This window comes from Ammospiza caudacuta, chromosome 25 (assembly GCF_027887145.1).
Source record: "Ammospiza caudacuta isolate bAmmCau1 chromosome 25, bAmmCau1.pri, whole genome shotgun sequence".
NCBI classification, from domain to species: Eukaryota; Metazoa; Chordata; class Aves; order Passeriformes; family Passerellidae; genus Ammospiza; species Ammospiza caudacuta.
Window position 1 is genome coordinate 7,770,235 of NC_080617.1, and position 19,265 is coordinate 7,789,499.

The 19,265-nt window shown below is 65.1% G+C and overlaps 1 protein-coding gene across 1 annotated transcript in view; it reads right to left on the reverse strand.

Annotated features, from left to right (window-relative positions):
• Positions 1 to 18,989, reverse strand: part of AHDC1 (AT-hook DNA binding motif containing 1) — a 49,399-nt gene extending 30,410 nt beyond the window's left edge. Inside the window, exon 1 of the mRNA XM_058819903.1 lies at positions 18,815 to 18,989. Within this exon, the coding sequence (XP_058675886.1) occupies positions 18,815 to 18,950 (136 nt within the window). The 5' untranslated portion in view covers positions 18,951 to 18,989. The remainder of the gene's footprint in view (positions 1 to 18,814) is intronic.
• Positions 18,990 to 19,265: the final 276 nt, after the last annotated feature.

Here is a 19,265-nt window from a genome sequence, read left to right on the forward strand (position 1 = left end):
GGTTTCGGCTTTTTCCTTTTTTTTGTTCTTGTCTTTGGTTATGAACGGAAATTCCCTGCCATGAAATCATGACGAAACCCCAAACCAAAACACAGCTTGGACTGAAACCTTCACCCGATTCCCCGCGGATCCCATGTGGGGCTGGTCCCAGGGCTGGGATCACCCCCACACAGCCCTGGGACACAGGACCGGGCCCAGACCTCATGGCCAGCCCCAGCCCTGTGGGAGGTGAGGGGATGTTGTGCTTTGGGGATCCCTCCAGGGACCCGATGTAATTCCAGCCTTGGAATGTACCACTTCCCAGCCCTGGTCTGCACCACCCTGCCTTGGTGATGGCACCTGGCAGCCAGCACCACGCCTGACAAAGCACAGATTTGTCCAAAGGGAAACTGGTCCCTATGGACGGGGCCAAGCAGGGGCCAGGACTGGGGTGCCAGTGGCTCCAAGCACGTCATTAGAGCAGGGTTTGCTCCCAGGAAGGTGCTTTGCAAGAGCAGTTGCTGGGAAAGGCCTCATCCAGCCCATCCCAGGGAGTCCGGATGTGGCCAAGCCCTGGGGCTCACCCCTGCAGCCTGCCCAGCATTCTCTCCTCCCATCCCCTCTTCCCACCAGATGTTGGGGCTGGAGGATGGAACAGCTCTTCCCACCCCGGTCCCCGCTGCATCTCCCTCCAGCTCCCATTCCGGAGCCTGGATCCGCCAGGCAGGCTCAGCCAGGCCGAGCCTTTGTGCGGCCCCCTCCCCGCCGCGCTGCCCTTATCAGGTCCAGCCCCGCCGCCGCGCCCAGCGCCCGCAGAGGATGGCGGCAGCCCGGCCTGCTGGGGCCCTTCTCTCCTCCTCCTGCTCCTGCCCCAGAGCCCTGCGGCCATGTCACCCTGCTCAGCCCTGCCCGCACCTCTCCTCCATCCCCGCCTGTCCCCAAAACCGGGAGAGCCCCCTGACTGGTCAGTGCTGCGCCCCGAACCACGCACAGCATCACAGTGTCACAGCATCACAGTGTCACAGCATCACAGTGTCACTGCATCACTGCCCTGCTCCTCCATCCCCGGGGGCTGCAGCCGAGCAGGGCTGGGTGAGGCGGGCTCCGGGGCAGCGTGGAGCCGGGTTATCTGTCTGCAGAGCTCCGTGTGCAGCAATTAACCTCAAGAGAGCAGCCGCGGCTCCTGCCAAGAACCACATTAGGTGTGTGTGGCAGCGTCTAGACATGTGAGAGACCAGAGGCCTTGATCCGGAGGAAGGCGGCTCCATCCCTTCCCCCAGCCCCTGCCCGCCGCCCCGCAGGGACCCCCTGGCCGGCTCTGGCCAGCACCGAGCACGGAGCGCCGGGAGGGAGCGGGGCCGGCTGAGCATCCATCCCTCCGTGCGGGTGTGGCTGCAAGAGCTCCGTGCTGGGAGTTAAACCAGGACCCTCCTATTGGGCACGGCATGGCACGGCACGGCATGGCACGGGATCCTCATGGGTGCACGCCCTCAGGCCCCCAGCCATCGCCGGGAGGAGGAGGAGGAAGGTGGTTGCGAGCACTGCCTGAGCCATCTCCCACCCGGAGATGGGACAAATGTCCCATGGAGCCAGCAGCACGCCCTGTGATGAGCCCTGGAGCAGGGATGGTGGGAAGAGACTCAGCTCGCTGCCTCCCCATGCCAACCCTGTCACCTGGGGCAGGTGGGATGCAGCCAGGTGGGCGCCGTGGGGGCTGGGCACCCTCCCTGCCAGTGCCCCTCACACCCATGGCACCCCCTTGCTCTCACCTCCCGGGTGCAGCCACCCCAGACGGCTGCAGGATGCTGGGGAGAAGAGATTTTCCCGACGTTAATTAATTAAAATAAACAGCAAATTAAATACAGCAAAATTAAAATAGCTCCGGAAATTAATTTTCAACAAAACCCACCTGGAAAGGCTGGATATTTAAAGAATTAATGGAGCCCTCTGAGACCATAAAGAACCGCCGAGCTCCCAGCATCCACCAGCCCCCTCCGAGCCCGCCGGGGACGCAGGGCTGCGGGGAAGCCGGGATGGGACCCGGAACGGGACCTGGGAAGGGACCCGGGATGGGACCCGCACTCCTGGCAGCTCCTGCCTGGCAGAGCTGCACATGCCTGCTGCTGGCACACTGGGAGGAAGGACGCCGGAGGGATGCAGGGATGCTCCACACCATCCCAGAGGGAAGCACCGGCCCCAGCTCTGCCTTGGCTGGGCACAGGGCCCTGCAGGGGCACCGAGCTCCTGCCGGCTTTGCCCGGGGGCTGGGGGCAAACGTTGTGGTCCCCGTGTGACCCTCTCACGCTCAAGGATGTCTCCGTCACCCTCCTGGCCAGAGCCCGCTGCACCGAGGGAAACCTTGACCTCCAAACCCCGTCTGCTGGGCGCCCCGGGCCCCCCACAGCTCTCCCCACGCATAATCCCCCGGCCCAGGCGGGATTACCGTGCGAACTGGCCGGACAAAGCTCCTTACCAGGCTCGGCGGGCAGAGCGCGGGGGGCCGGCCGGGCGGCGGACGGGCCGAGGGGCCGGGGCGCATCCCCGCTCCCGCCGGGCTCCGGCCCACGCCCGGCACGGCTCGGCACCCGGGTTGGCCGGGCTGTGCCAAACCGCCCGGGGCCGGGAGGCCCATCCGGCGCCAGCCCTCCCACGGCCCAGGCGCGTTTCCTCTCCCTGCGCCCAGCGTGCGCGCAGCGCGGCGGCACCGGCACCGGCGGGCGAGAAAAGGCTCCGGAAGGAAATGGAGAGGCAACACTAAGCTGGCAGGTGGAGAGCAGCAGGGGCCGCGGTCACCTCCGCCCCGGTGCCGGGTGCCGAGGGGCACCTGGGGGTCCCCACCTGGCCGGGGTGCCCGCTGCGCTGCCACCGCTGGGCTGCTCTACTTCACCATCCGGGGAAACTGAGGCACGGCGGCCGCAGCTTCACGCGGAGCCCCCCCGGCTCTCCCGGGCAGGGATCCGCTCCCCCCCGCCGCGGCCAGGATGACACCAGCTCCCCATCCTCCTCCCGCTCCACCCTGTTCCTGCAGGAACCCAGGAGTCCGGGCTCCGGGCAGGCGGCCAGGGCCTCCCTCCCGCTGCCCGTCCCGCCCTGCCTGCCCCGGCCCAGCCCGGGCCCCGGCTCCGCGTCCCTGCCCGGTTCCCGCCGGCACACACCTTCCCACCGCGTGTCAGGGCGACCTTGGAGCGCTGCCGCGGCCGCTCCGTGCCAGACTCCGCGGCGATGCCCACGGCACAGACGGGGGTGACGGGTCGGCAGCAAGGGGGATTTTTTCCCCCATTTGTTTATTCGTTGGGTGGGTTTTTTGCCTTGCCGGAGACAAAGGCAGGCTGTGTGCCCGGCACGGGGTCCGGGGGTGCCGGCGGTGCCGGGACCCCGCGGCGGAGCCGGGCCAGCCGCGCCGGGGGCTCTGGGTGGCCGGTTTCCTCCGCACACAGATGGCTGTTTCGACTCAGTCGAGCGCTTGACCTAAATCTCCTCCTGATCCACGGGAGCTGCAGTCCCTCAGCAGCACAGCTCAAGGCAAGGAGGAGGAGGAGGAGGATGAAGGGGGGTACCGCGGCCAGCTGCGGACCGGCGGGAGGGTCGCGCCGGAGGGCCCCCACCCCGGGTTTGGCAGCAGGGCCGGCGGAGGCGGCGGTGGAGGGAAGGAGGGAGGGAAAGGGGGGTGGAAAAAAAACTCTCCCACGCTTCGAGCTCCAGCGCCGGCCGCCCGCGCCTGCGTGCTGCACCCACCGGGACCGGGCACCCGCCCCGGCGGGCCCGCCGCCCCGGCAGACCACTTCCTCGGAGAGGGGCCCGCCGGAGGAAGCTCCAACGGCTCGAAAGTTTCGCCTGTGACTCAACCGCTGGCTGGGGTGACGGAGCCGACCCCGCAAAGAGGGGGGGCGGCCTGGGATCCCAGGGGTTCGGGGCATCGGGGTAGGGGATTTTTTTGGGTTCCCCAGACGAGGGTTGTCTGCGAGGCATGGCGCTCCACCCCCAGTGTCGGAGCAGCCCAAACCGGCTTCCCAGCGACAGCAGAAAGCTTTTAAAATCCCCTACGCGCGGCATGACTCACTCCAGAGCCAGTGCCCAAAACAAGCTCCGACACGGAGAGGAATGGCGAGAGCAGGGATGCTGGGGGCGGGCAGGAGGGGCTGGGGAGGGCCGGGGAGGGGGAAAGGGGGAGACAGAAGGAGGGAGAGAAAAGAGAAGAGGCAGAAATAACAGCATCTGAAACTCTGCCTGCTGGAGGCTAATTGGTTCCGGCACAGCCTGGTTTGTTTGGCAATGTTTCCTCTAATCCTTCAGGCTCCGCGCTCCCGGCCCCAGGGACATGGGGACATCTCGACACCCGGCCAGCGCCACTGCGGCACTCCCAGCTTGGACCCCCTCCCACTCGCGGATGCAGATGGATGATGCTGCGACCGGCTCTGCCCACCCCGGGGTGCCCCCGAATCCTCCAAGGCTCTGCACTCCAGCCCCAGGGACACGGAGACATCTCAACACCCCGGGTGCCTCGGTGGCACTATGGCTCGGATCCCTCTCCCACCCTGGGATGCTGAGGGGTGACGCTGGGACCACCCTGAATCCTCCAGGGGCTGCACCCTGCCGCGGCGACATCCTGGGAATGGGATCTGTGGTGACACCCTGGGGACGGGCTCCCATCCGCAGCGCTGGGCGCAGGGATGCTCAGAGGGCTGGGGCGGCACAGGGAAGGGAGGGGAAGGGGAGGGAAGGGGAAGGGAGGGAGGGGAAGGGAGGGGGAGGCCCCCACGGCCCAGCATGGCCGAGCCAGAGCACTAGCCAAGAGTCGGCAGCTTTGTTCCAGGTGCCGGCTCCCTTTTTTTCATTAGGCTAATGGGATGCGGATGCATTATTCCATTCCACATGCTGCTAATGAACCACTCAGGCCAGTGCATTTGCATTAATGTGCAAAGCACTGGAGGAGGGTGGAGTGCTGCATCTGGCCAAGGCTGACCTTCCCTGCACCGCCCAGCCTCCCCAAGCCGCGCTGCGCTCCCACCACTCCCCCAGCACCCACCGGACCCAGGAACTCCTCGGGATGGCTCCGACCCACATTCCAGGACACCGGGACACCGAGCCACCTCATGCTTGCTGCCCACGTTGTCCTCTTGCCCGTACCGTGCCAGGCCAGCTCCACCACCCCTTCCCATATGGATCATGGATGACGCTCCCTGCCAGTGCCCCTCTCTGTACCCTGTCCCCAAAGCACAAGTGACCACAGCATTCCTCCTGCACCCTTCCCTGCTCCCCAGAAAGGGATGACTCCCGCCTCCTGCACAGAAACCTGCTCGGCATGTCCTGGTTATTGTACTGGGACCTCCCAGCAGCACCCAGAGCTCCCCGGGGAGCAGGGGCCCTCTCCAAGCCCCCCCACCGCAGAGCTGCAGGCAGCGCCGGGCGCGGGCGTCACCGGAGCCCTTGGGTTGTTTGTTACGGCTCCCAACTGCCTCTGTCCCCGGAGAGGTTTCGAAGGCGAGTGACCCACGAACTGGAATGCGCAAAGCCTCCAGCAAACAGAGCCAGCTGCCTGCGCCCGCGCAGGGGGGGCGGTGAGGGGAGAGCAGCCGGCCCCGGCACGGCACAGCACAGCACGGCACAGCACGGCACAGTCCTGACACAACTGCACGGCCCCGATGCCCTCCCAACGTGGGCAGCCACCTGGCTGAGCTGAGATAAGAGCAGCCCATTGGTCTTGTCAAGTCCCCAGTGCCATCAGCTCTCGTCAAGGTCCCCAGGCCCCCATGTCCCACTTCCTCCCTTCCTCCAAGCCTGTTTTTTGGCAGCACATGGCCTCCCAGAGCCCTGTTGAGATCGTGCTTTGCCCTCGCCTGCCTGCCAGACACGGGTCCCTGGGTGGCCAAAGGACCTTTAGGACATGGGCCAGTGGCAGTGCCAGAGCCCTGGCCTTGCTCTTTGCCACCTCCCCGGTGCTGGAGGGCTCCTGCTGGAGCCGGGGTGGGTGAGCACAGCCCTGCTTGCCCCGGGTGGGCACGGCAGGCTCTCAGCAGCTCCGTGCCCGGCTGTGTGCGGAGCCCCCTTGCTGGAGCGCGTGCACGCGGGTGTCTGGGTCTGTCACAGCCCGGTGAGCAAGTTAATCTCAGGCTCCCTGACACGTGGAATAAAATCGCGATCCCATAATGGAATTCATTCGTCTTCCTGTCCAGGCAGAGAACAAGCCCTCCACTGCCCGCTGGGGCTGGGCCAGGCCAAGGTGGGCAGTGCCCAGCTCCCAGCTGGGGTCCCTGCCTGTGCCACCCTCTGCCTTGCCACGGGACCACACTGGCACTGCCGCAATGTTCCTGAGCGCAAACCCACAAAGGTGCCAAGCACTGGGTGCCCCAAAGTGTTCCCTTCCCAGGGGACATCAGCCACATCTGGGGGCAGCTGGGGTCACCAAGGAGGGCTGAGCTCCCTCAGGGTGAACTGGGGTTCTGTCCTGCTGGAGGGCAGACATAGCACTCATGAAAGGGAAACGGAAACTGAGGCAGGCAGCGGTTTTGGGAAGGGGCTATCCAGGTGGCACAAAGGGGACAGGGGAAGATGTCCCTCTGTCCTTGTGTCTGTCTGTCTCTGCTGCTCCTTCTCTACTGCAAGTGCCATGGCCAGGCCTGGTACAGAGGGCCCACCCCAGGGACTCTGCAGGGATGGCACCAGCTGGGGCACTCATGGGTGACCCCAGCACAACCCTAAGGACTGCCTCATCCGCAGCCTGGGGTACAAGTAAAGGGGAAAATCTCAGGAGTGTGGGCAGGGCAGGAGGCCACAGGGTTGCCATGCTGCTCTGTGCCTTGTTTTCCCTCTGGCACCCACACTGAGGCCACCCCCAGGCAGGAAAGTGGCCCCGCAGTGGCCAGTAGAAGAGGAGGAGGAGGAGGAGAAGGAGGAGGAGGAGAAGGAGGAGGAGAAGGAGGAGGGCTGCTCCTTCTCGGGCACACAAAGCCCCTTTCATAGGGGCTGAGTTTGGATTTCCTCTGCCAGCCCAGCACCTCGCTCCTCCTGCCCTGCCAGCAGGGCTGTGGTCAGAGGGGGAAGCTGGCGGGTGGGACACCTGGGGGGACACAGGGACCTTCAGGTGGCTTCATCCCTCACCCTGACCATCCCCATGATTTTCGCCTCCTGTCAGCTTTTAATTATACCCCTAATAAAAGTCGTTTTGCAGGGGAACAGGAGCTTTGTTGCTCAGGAGCTCATCTGCTCCTGCTGCTCCTTTCCTGCTTTAGACTGTAATCCTCAGCTGGGGACACTGCAATTAGCCACCATGGAGCTGGGCACCGTGTCACGAGGATTAGGGCTCCCTTCGGAGGGGAGCGGGGGGACCCAGCCCTGGCGGGGGCCGATGGCTCTTTGCAGGATGGGGTCTCCCCACTACAGCCCCCAAAAGAGGGGCACGAGCGTAAGAGCCCCTCTGAGCCAGGCATGCCCCAGCTGATCTGCTCTGGGCACCCGCTGCCCTGTGCCCTGCCCTGCATCAGCGCCACTCGGATTTTTGGGGTGCATGGGACCCTCACAGCCCCTCTGCCAAACCCCTGCAGTCCCCCATGCAGGCAGGCCCAAGCAGATCACCCTGCCGGGGGCCGGGTGGCTCTGTGACTCTGGGGACAACAGTGGGGCTGGGAGGACCAAGAGGAGCCTCAAGCCCCAGCTCTGCATGCCTGTGAACACTGGTGCCCGTCCCCAGGGCCCTGAGTCCCCGAGCGGGGCTGAAGGGGGAAACTGAGGCACAGGGCACCCGGTGCCCACGGGGCACACGCTGAAGCTGGAGAAGCTGCAGTGGCACCGGTGACTGGGGTGACACTGCTGCAGTTTCGGCGGCGGGGGGCCCTCGGGCACGTTTCCAGCGCGGCAGAGGGGTCGCTGGACCCCGGGAAGGCCCCGAAAGGAGCCCGCGCGTGGCTCCCGGTGCCTGTCGCCAGTCAGGCTCGGCACGGGGAGCGCGGGCGCTCGTTAGCAGCCTCTCATTAAGAGCCCTCCGGGAGGATGAAGGTACCGGGGGCACCTGCACCTCGGTTTAATGAGCTGCAGCACCATTAAATGTTGGAGGGGACCTCGGGCACGGTGGGGGTGCTGGTGCGGGGGCTGCCCCCACGCTGACCCCCACCCAAAGCGGGGTGGCCGTGGGAGAGGAGGAACGCGGGGCGCTGAGCCACGGTGACAACTGAGACGGCGGGGGCAGCTGCTGCCAGGGACACCCCGAGCTCCCCACAGCGCCGAGCGACACCCTGGGGACTCAGCCCTCTCCAAGCCAGCACCCACGGGCCCTGCACAGAAACAGAGACCGTGGCCAGAGTGGGACAGCAGCGCCCGGCACCACAGCACCTCTGGAACCTCAGGGCGGGCACCTTCCCACTCGGGGTGCCCCCAAACTGAGCAGGGGACTGACATCCTGTCCCCAGACTGAGCAGGGGACCGACATCCTGTCCCCACGGGCCTCACCAGCACCCAGAGCCCCCAGTGCAACCATGAAACCACAGCCTCACACAGCACCCGGAGGGCACCGCCGGGGGGATCTCCGGGGCACCCGCACGGGCTCGCAGCGTCCCCGGCCCCGCAGGGTCCCCACGCTCGCACCCACCCGCGTGGGGCTCTCCCTCGTTAATGTTTACTCGGGCTCGTTAGCGCCAGCACATCGCCATGGCAACGCTGCAAGCTGCGCGCCGCCATCCGCGCCGCCGCCGTGAGGCTCGGGGACGTCCCCGCGCGTGGGGTCACCGCGGGCACCCACCACGGCCCCGGGCATGGGGGCCGGGGGACACGGTGGGGACACAGCCGGGCTCGCCCCCCCCGCGGGATGGCACGGCTCGGTGTCACCCTGCCCGGTGACAGCACCCGCCGCTCATCCCAGAGCGCCGCCGCCACGCCGGGGCTGCAGGCGGGCGCTGCCAACACGCCTGGGTGCTGCATTATTTATAAACTGGAGAGCAGAGGGCTCGGCAGCAGCTGCAGAGCCCTTGCGGGCCACCCTGCCCGGCGTCACGCAGCCACCGAGCCCGGTGGCACCGCAGCCCCGGCAGCCAGGAGGGACGGCAGGGACAAGGCTGCCTGTGGGGCTGGCAGAGCCACGGGGCACCCAGATGTCACCCTGGCGTCCCCTTGGACATTGAGGGCGGCTGGGGCAGCACGTGGGGATGCCTGGTGTGTCCCTGTGTCCCCTGCGCTGGCACAGCACCCCAACCTGCCTCCTGCCACCCCAACCTGCTCTGAGCCACCCCAACCTGCCTCCTGCCACCTCAGCCTTCCCACTGCCACTCCAGCCTGCCTCCTGCCACTGCAACCTGCTCTGAGCCACCCCAGCCTGCTCTGAGCCACCCCAACCTTCCCACTGCCACCCCAACCTGCCTCCTGCCACTTCAGCCTTCACACTGTCACTCCAGCCTGCTCCTGTCACGACCTCCCTCTTGCCACCTCAACCTCCTCCCTGCCCCCCCAAGCCGCCCCAGCCCGCTGTCCCCCCAGCCTGCTCCTGCCCCTGCACGGCCTCGCTGCAGATGGAGCTGGGTGATGGCAGCAAGGGGTGTCCCCGTGCCAGCCCCCCGGGCACACGGCGAGCACTGCCAGGAGGATGTGGCCCCAGCATTTTCTCCCACCACGGGCTCTGTTGGCTACGGCAAACAGGTTTTCCTTAAGCTTTGCAGAATCCACCCACCTCCTCCCCCCCTACGAGTCCCACCTCCAGGCTGATGGGGAGAAGGAAGGAGGGGGGTGAAAGGCTGAATTGGGGCTTTTAATTTTTCATTATTAATTTCCCATCGACGCCGAGAGGCACCGGGGCTCTCTGAGCCGCCCCCAGCATCGCCCCCCGCGCTCCCGCGCGCTCTCCCGGAGCTCTGCACCGGCTGAAGCCGAGCCAGGCTGCCGATAGGATTAATTCTGCATGACTGCCCATCTCCGCGGGGGGATCTAAGACCCTCAGGCCTGCAGCAATCTTTAAAATTCCTCCAGCCCAACTTAATTCCCTCTTCCTGCAGAGCTGGCGCATCTGCTGCAGTCAGGCACGGAGAGAAGGAGACGGAGGGAGAGGGGGGGACGACGGGCACCCAGCACCGCCGCCGGCTCCGGCGCCAGGCGGTGGCCCTGCCTTGGTGGTCGTGGTCCTGCCTTGTCACCGTGGGGTCACCCAAAGCCGTGCCAGTCACGCATCCCATCCCTGTGGGTGGTTTGTACTGGGGATGGGGGAAACTGAGTCAGAGTGGGGCAGCCCTGGATGCAGGGTTCCCCCCTGTTTCCCCCTAGACAGGGGATGGACACAGCCTCCTAAACTGCTGCCACCTCCCTGTCCCTGCTGGGACTCCCCAAAGCAGGAGATTGATGTAAAAATGGGGTTTTCCACCACCTATGAGCTCTGCCTCTCCAAGCAGGTCTCATTCAGCCCCCCCGCCCACTCTCACCTTCCGCTGTCCCAAAGGACAGACTCCCAGGGTCGAACATCCTCTGGGAGCACTCAGGGAGCAAGATTCCCTGGATCTTGGGATGGCTCATTAGAAACAGAGCTGCTGCTTGGCAAAAGCAGCGTGGGGGAAAATCTCCTGTCCTCAGCCAGAGGACAAGCACCCAGCGTCCCCCGGTGTCACCCAAACCCGTCCCCATCCCCGTGGGACGCCCTGCCCGCTCAGCCACCCCGGGCAGCGTCAGGACAGGGAGCCCGGCCACGCCGGGGGCTGTCCCCCCCTGGCCCCCGCCATGCACCGCGGCAGCCCGGGCACGGTGGCGTGTCCCCGCTCTGAAGGCTCAGCCACACCGAGCCGGCAGCCGGCGGGCAGGGCTAACCTTCAGGGGTGATGGGGACAGCCACGGCGGGATGGAGGCACGGCTGGGGGACGGATGGATACAGCCACCGGGCTCCAGGCCTGCTGCACCCACCATCCGCCCTCCCGAGGCGCTGGGTCCAGGAGAACCATCCCTTCTGCCTTCCTGCCTCCAAGTTGCCCGGCTCACCAGGCAGCTGAGGAGCGCAGCCCAGCCCAGCTGCTGGCGGAGCTGCGGATACATGCATTTAAATCACTTATATCTTTACTTTCTCCTGCGCTGGCTGTGAGATGGGCTTTTTTTTTGCATGCGTAATTAGGGGGTGGAACAGATGGCGGAGGGTTCGTTTAAAGTAATGCATCCATTAAAATAACCTTCGCTGTCGGGGACTGCGCTCCGACAGGGGCCTGTTTCACCGGGGGTGGTGGGGAGGGTGGGGGGGCTTTGTGTGCTGAGGAGGGGGGTGTTGGACATTGGGAAGGGGGACGGAGCGCACATTCCCTGTGGGATGCATCATCCTGGATCATGGGATGAAGGATACGCCAACCCGTGTTGTCATGAGAGAGCCGGGGCCAAACTACGATCAAACTGGGGGCAAACTGGAATTGAACTGGTACTCTTCAGGGCTCAGTTTCCATGGCAATGTGGTGGAAGTGAGATGGTGGGGACGCAAAACCCAGGTTGGGGAGGATGCCAACAGTTCTTGAGGCAGACATAGTGCTCGTGGGTACCCTGGGGTACCCTGTCCAGAGCTGCCCCCGTGGGGACTGTGCCCACGTCTGTCCCCCACCCACCACAGAACCCAAAATATGCCTGAGGAGGGCATTGTCACGCAGCACCAGCCCTCTCTCCTGCTTCAAACCCCAGGTTCCTGGGAGAGGCAGGAGGGCTTTGTTCAGGCACCGGAGGAGCGGAGGCCAGAGAAAGCAGGAGTGCCCTGCCAGCTCTTGTGTTTCACTCCCAAGGAATGCCGGGGAGGGGAGGGGAACGCTGCTCCCCGCCTTCCCGCCCCGCTGGGCGCCCAGCCCGGCTGCAGGGTGCTGGGGCTGGAGGAAGACGAGGGATGAAGGATGGGGAGGCGGGCGTCGCGCGGATGCCGCGGTCCCACCACGTGCGGCGGGGCTGGCAGCGGGTGGGCTGGGGAGGGAGGCAGAGAGGGGGGACACGCGGTGACACACACCCGGGGTGACACACACCCGGGGTGACACACACCCGGGGTGACACGGCCATGCCAGGCACTGCCTCGGCTGGAGCAAATAATGCTGGGCAAGAGCTGCTGAGCAAATGTCACACCCCTCTCTGGAAGAAAGGAGGAGCACCCGCCAAAGGAAAGGAGGGGTACCCACTAAATTTGGGGAGTCCAGAGAGGCTGGGGAAGAGGATGGGGAAGGGTGAGAGCAGCAGTGGTGCCAGAGCCACCCAAGCGTGTTCAAATATTTAGTGTGCACTTGCAAAGGTGCTTCTGCTGCCTTTAGGGCATCGCTGCGTTGGAAGCATCAGAGAGGTGGGAACTGGGGGATGGGGAGCAAATGCCAGGGATGTGCTGCAGGGGGGTTTTTCTCTTCCAGCTGTGCTGGGAAGGCCAAGGCACGGCAGCCCAGGAAAGGCTGGGCTAAGCTCAGCTTTGCCCTGAACCTGGCATCTGCCTTGTTGCCCCCTCCCTGGCCACAGCTCCCAGAGCCCATGGGACTGCACATCCCTCCATTCTCCTCCTCCTCCTCCAGCCCCATGAGCCCTGCTGGTTCCCCACATTCCTGCTCACTGGCACCCTCGGGTGTCCCCAAGCACTGTCATGGCCCAAGGGACAGCTGGTGGCTCTGGCAACGTGGCACGTGACATCCACAGCAGCGGTGAAGTGCCGAGGGAGGCGATGTCAGGTGCTGGGGCAAGGGACCAAGGGGACACGAGGGATAGCAGGGCTTGATGGGGATCCCTGCAGAGGTGCCAGCAGCCAAGAGGGGATCATGGCAGGACGTGAATCATGGGGTGACAGGGGTCCCCAGGCCAGCAAGGTCCCCAGACTCTCCGTTTTGACCTCTCCCGCCCCACACACACATTAAGGATCAGCACATTCTGCTGTGCTGGCAGAATGAGGGACGCTGGGGTTTGTCCCATTCCCACATCGTCCTCCGGCCACCAAGCTCTGCCCCACCACCTGCCCTCCCGCTCACTGATCCGAAATTCCCCCTGCTCACCCCTGTCCTCTCACCTGCCATCACCTCCCCACCAAACACCAGTCTCCCCTTGCCTCTCTGGGCGTTTCGTGAGCTCCCTTTGGTGCACCCCAGCACAGTGAGCTCTTCTCACTCCCAGCCAGCAATCCGCCGGGAAAAACCGGTCCCAAAAACCTTCCCCACATCCGCGCCAGCTCTGCGGGTCTGGGGGGGCCGCGGCTGGCCCCCTGCTCGCCAAGAACAATAGCGCCTTGTTCCAGCCCGGCTCCGTCCTCTCCTCCCCGGGCAAAGCCCTGGCCACTCTCACCTCTACGTTCCTCTCGCTGTTTCCCAGCTCCCTCCTGCCAAATCCCCGCTCCCGAGTGCTTCTCCTCCCCGCGGGTCCATATTAAGCTACATTCTCCTTTCAGCTGGGTGGAAAACAGCAGTAATAACCATGTGGAGAGAGCCGTGCCCCCCACCTCCACTTCCCTCCCACTTTGGGGTTCAAATTTCATTTCAGCAAAAAAGCTTCCCCCGCCTCCAATTTCTTCCCCCAAACCGAGTCGCTGTCGTCGCGTCTGATCTCGGCAGGGGCCGTATGGATGCTCAGCTCCTCCTGGTTCAGGATCTGCTGCCAATCTGGACCTCGCAAACTGGTTGTCACACAGCTCCCGCCTAGCACCTCCCTCCCAGCAGTTATTGTCCCTCCTCAGCCACCCCAACCCAGCTCACTCTCCTGCCACCCTGCTCTCTTGTCACCCTTCCATCCCGTTTCACTGCCTCCTTGCTCCTCTGTCACCCTGCTCCACTGCCATCCTAGCTCCCTGTCGCCCTGCTCTCTGCCACCCCTCTCCCATGGCACCCTGTTCTCCTGCTCCCCATTCATCCCATTCCTTGCCACCCTGATTGACTGTCACCCTGCCACCCTGATCCACTGTCACCCTGCCATCCTGTTCCCCTGTGACCCTACTCTCCCCATCCCCCTGTTTTGTTGTCACACACTCCATGCCACCCTGCCCTTCTGTCACCCCTCTCCCAATGCCATCCTCACTCCCTGTGCCACTCATCTGGTGCTCCACAGGGTGCTCGTGCCCCTGCTTCTGCTGGGCACATCCCGACCAAACCAAACCAAACCAAACCAAACCAAACCAAACCAAACCAAACCAAACCAAGCTGCCGACTTCACCAGGCAAGATTTATTCCTGGCGTTTTCCCGGGGGGCCAGCGGGGCTGGCAGCTGGCAGGGAGCAGAGCGTCCCTGCTGCCTCCAGCCCAGCAGCCTCCCTCTTTCCTGCAGCTGAGGAGCTCATCTCCCTCGCCCAAGGCGCTCCATCCTCCTCCAGATATTTTAGGCCCAGGTTTTGCAAGGAATGTTCAGGCGCTGAGCCCAAGCCGATGCGCTGAAGTCAGCAGGAGGCGAAGAGGGAAGAGGGAAGAGGGAAGAGGGAAGAAGAGAGAAGAAGGGAGAGTGTGCGTGGTGCTTGAGGCCCTGGAGGCGGCAGCTGAGGGATGGGATGGGATGGGATGGCATGGCATGGCACGGCATGGCATGGCATGGTATGGCATGGCACAGCATGGTGCTCCCTCTGCCTGAAGGTGGTTTAGCAGTGGGACGGGCAGAGAATTGGAGCTGGAGGATGCCAGAACTCCTTCCCTCTCCCTCTGAGAGGATCAATACCACATTCTGCCTCTCCTCTGTCTGCCCGCATTGTGCCAGGCCAGGCTGCACCAATGCTCTCCCTCCAGCATGTCATGGGATTTGGAATGGGAAGGGGGATCCCCAACACTGCCAGTCCCCTTCACTGGGCAGGAGAAGGAGATGTTTTTGCCAGGGTGGTCTCCTGCAAACACCTGCCCAGACCCACCTTAGCACCCAGGATCTCCAAGCCAGCCTCATCCCTGCACATCAATCTTTGCCTGCACACCAAACCCTCCCTGTGCACATCAATACCTTCCTCTGTACCAAACCCTGCCTGCAAACTAAACTCTGCCCATGCACACCAATCCCTGCCTTGTACACCAAATTACCTGCACATCAAACCCTGCCAGCCCACCAAGCTCCACCTGCACACCAAGCCCTGCCTGCACAGCCAATGTCTCCCTGCACACCAAACCCTGTCCATGCACCCTACCTGCATACCAAACTCTTCCTGCACAGCCAGTGCACCAAACCCTGTCCACACACCCCACCTGCACACCAAGCCCTCCCTGCACACCAAACCCTGTCCACACACCCCACCTGCACACCAAGCCCTCCCTGCACACCAAACCCTGCCTGCACAGCCAGCACCGCCGACGCTGCCCATGCACGTGCTGACAGCTCCCACTCGCACTCCCCTTCCCGCTGCACCCCCTGACCCCCGGCATCGCCCCAAACACCATCACCTGCGGCACCGGGCATCACCTGGCAGCACCAGGGCAGCCCATGGCCCCCGAGCCCGCTCCCGGCCGAGGGAGTCCCCGGCACACGGCAGCCCTGTCCCGGCCTCGCTGGCAGCCGCGGCCGACGTGCTCCGACAGGTGAGCCCCCGGGGCAGCGTTCCTGCCCGGGCCGGCAACTGTCCCCACCGGGCAGCCGCTCTGCCGGCGTGTTCCTTCCAGCACGTCCCTCCCTCCTTCCCTCCGCATGCAGCCTCTCTCGGCCGGCGAAAGGGGGGAGCCGACAGATTTTAATGAGCTCCCCGGAGGCATCGCTCCGCACCCCCCATCCTCCCGCCTCTTCCCGCGCCCGGGAACCGATGCTCTGAAACACAACCCTCGGTGGCAAGCCTGGAAAAAAACCACAGGGCACATTTCCCCCCGCCTTTTCCCTTCCCTCCTCGCCTCCCCCAGCTTTTTTTTGCTCTCCTGCCGATGCCAAAGACCCAGCCGGGCTCTTGTGCTTTCACTCGCAGCTGCAGCTGCCGATTTTCGCTGTAAGCCCTTGTGCCTAGAAGGCCCAGAGCGAGGGATTCTGGGACGCGGTGATTGAAGACAGCACCAGCACGGAGACCATTGCTCAGACTTTCCCTGTCTGTCGCCCCAACGCTCAACCCACAGAGAGGGAGGGAAAAAAAAAAAAAAAAAAAAAAAAAAAGAAAAACGGAGGGAAAAAAAAAAAAAAAAAAGAGAAAGAAAGATGGAGAAGGGAAAAAAACCCCACCGGACTGGCGCTCGCCCCTTCCCACCCACGCCATGAATGCGCTCGGCTGTGCCAGCGCTGAGCACCGGGCAGGCAGCACACAGGGATGGGCTGGGCCCCCCAGCCCTGTGACACCGAATCCAGCACCAAATCCCACCACAAGCGCGCTGGATCCCTCCCACTGCTCAGCCCACTGTACATCACCCTAAAAACTCCCAGTGGGGAGCTAAGCACAGCCCAGTTATTTCCCTTTTGTGTTATTTTTAAGGAAAATAATAACAAGGCAGCTTTCGAGCCAGTGTCTGCAGCACAAGGTGAATATTGGGGTGTGGGTGCGAGGGGTGGTGACAAATGAGCACGATGCCAGGTCCTCGTGGGAAGCTGAACGCTCACCACAGCACTGTGCCTGCCAGGATGTGCCCCAGAGCCAAGCAAACACCCTGGGAACACGTCCCCGTGTCCCCACTGCATGCAGAGCCCCCTGAGGAACAAGGTCCCCAGCACGCTGGGGGTCCCGACATGCCTGGGAAGGCGCCATGGGATCAAATCCCTGCCCTCCAGCACGGGGCCAAGGCACGGCTCAGCATGCGCCCCGAGGCAGAGCGGGAACAACTCCAGCCGGGACGGACGGACGGACGGACACGGACGGGAGAGAGGGAACCAGGCTGTGACCCCGTGCACCCCAGTGCCGGCAGAGGAGGGGCTGTGCCGAGCATCTCCCGGCCGGCTGAGCCCTCTCATCCCCAAAAGCTCCCCCAGCACCCCCGGCTCCCCCGGGAGCGCGGCCGGAGCGCACGGCGCATCCCGGCCCCGAAGTTTGGCGGGCAGTGGGGCGGGGAGGGGACGGCGGTGGGGGAGGACACACATCTGCGACGCATTCAGGGGCCATCCCGCATCCGGGCCGCCCGGCCACAGCCCGGCATCCAGCCGGCCGGCCCCAGGGGGGAACGCTGCCATATCACCAGGCAAAAATCCCCCCCACATCCCTCCCGCTCCTGTTACCGAGCCCGGAAGAAGGAAACAGCCCTCCCCACCGCTGCCCTGTTTACCAAGAGCTGGTTCCAAGCACTCGGGAGAATAGCAGGAGCATTTCAAGGCCCTGTTTCCACTCGGCTGACACACACTATTTATAGAAGCCCACAATTCTCCCAGAGCTTTCCTCGGGATCTCAGCAGAAATAGCCTGCCCCGGGTCTCTGCTGCCTCCTCTAAGGAGGCCAGGGCAGCGCCAGCCCCCCCAGGCTTCCCGTAACCTTCCATGGGCTTCCATAGCTTCTCCTCTGCCGGCCGCCCCGCTCGGGGATGTCCTTGGCTACCCCGCGGCCGCCACGGCGCCAACCCCGCTCCCCCAAAGCACCTCCGCCTCCTGCCCGGCCGCTCCGGGAGGGAAGCGGGCCGGGGCTGCCGGGGGGACGCGCCGGGAGCCGAGCGAGAGCCACCTCCCGCCTGACTGCATCGGAGCGCGGCAGAGCCCCGGGGGACTCGCACCGGGGATGGAGTTGGCCTATTCAGGTTACAGAGACATGGCAGAGCGGAATTTGGCGCCGCGCCATCCCTTCTCCAGCCCCCCCTCCGCCCTCCTCTTCCACCCCCCGCTCCCCACCACCACCACCACCCTCCCCTGCAAATTCCACAGCCCAGCAGGAGAAGCCAGTGTAAGGGGACACCTGGGGGGGCGAGCAAAGGGGGAGAGGCTTGGGAGGGGGGCCTCGATTCAGACCACGGGGCCCCGGTTTGGACCACGCGCCCCCGACCCAGAGCACGCCGGCAGCAGGGTGGGAAGGAGAGCGGGGCAGGATCCGTGCCCGGCACCCCGGGGGTTCGCTTCTGCTCTCTGTCACGCCAGGATAAATCTGGAGTGACTCCACCGCGCGCTGTGGCACACAATGAGCTCACCCCGCCGCTTTTGGGGGGCTCTCCCGGCAGCCGCGGCCGGGCGCGCTGCACGCACGAGGCCACCTGGTCGTGGGCACGGCCACGTCGTCCCCCTAGCACATAAACAAGCGGGGACTCAGGTGTCTCCACCTGCGCCGGCCTTGGGGACAGCAAGCGCGGAGGGTCTGGCGTCAGCGCGACCCTGCGGGTGACTCCAGCCCCCGTCGAAGCCACCGCGGTCCCCCGTGGTCCCTGTCGCCAGCACCGAGGGGCCGCGCGGGGGGGCGGGGGGGGGGTAAATCAGCTGATCGATAAAAACAAATCAGAGGGGGATGACAGGCACGGGAGTAACAACCGCTCGCCGAGCCCCGCGCCGCGGACCACGCAACTTCACCGGCGGGGCTGGGGGAGCCTCCCGCACGCCCCGGGCCCCGCAGCCTCCGGGGAGCGCCCCCGCGGGCAGCCCCGCTCCCCCGGGCCGGCCCGCCCGGGCACGGCGCTGCGAGGCTGCGCCCCGGGGGTGCCCCCGCGCTCCGGGGAGCCCCCCGAGCCCCCCGCGCCGCTGACAGGCTCTGCCTTCTAGCGGCCGGAGCCGGCTCTGACAGCTGTCACTCACCGCTCGCACCCGGGGGGGCACGGCCGGGGGTGTCCGGGGGGAGCGGCCGAGCCCGCGGCCGCGGCAGCCCCCGCGCCGTGGGGGGCTCGCCCCGGGCCCCCGCGCCCGCGCGCCCCTCCCCACCACAAGTGCCATTAAACTCCGGCAATTTGGCACCAACTCGCCGCGCAACTTCGGCGGAGGGGACGGCGCGGGGGGGGGGACACATGCACGCGACACGCCGCCTCCTCCCCCCCCCGCTCTGCCCAAAGGGGGTGTCCCGAGCGTCCTCCCCCCCTCCCAGCCCCACACAAAGGCGGGGGTCCCCGGTACTCACCCGCCGGCTCCTGCGCTCCGCGCCCCTCGGAGCCCGCCCGCTTGGGGAGGCTCCTGCCGCCCGCCGGGGCTGCGTCCTGACCGGCCGCGGGGGTCCCGGAGCCCTCGGCACCGCTCGCCACCTTCAACGAGAGCATTTCCAGCGCCTCCTGCTCACATTCTCCCCAGGCAACTCCGCTCCTGCCAGCCCGCCCCCTCCTCCGTCCCCTGCCTGCTCTTTCCTCCTTCCCTCTCCCCCCCTCCACCCCTCTATTTTATTTTTTCCGGGATTTTCTCTCCCCTCTACCGCTTAGCTTATTTTTTCCCCCTTTTTTTCCTTTTTTTTTTTTCTCCCCCTTTTTTTCACCTTTTTTTTCCCCCTTTTTTTCCTCCTCTTTTTTTCTCCCCCCCCTTCGCCTCTCACACACACACAAAAGGCAGCGGAGCGGGAGGCGGAGGGGAACCGACCTCCC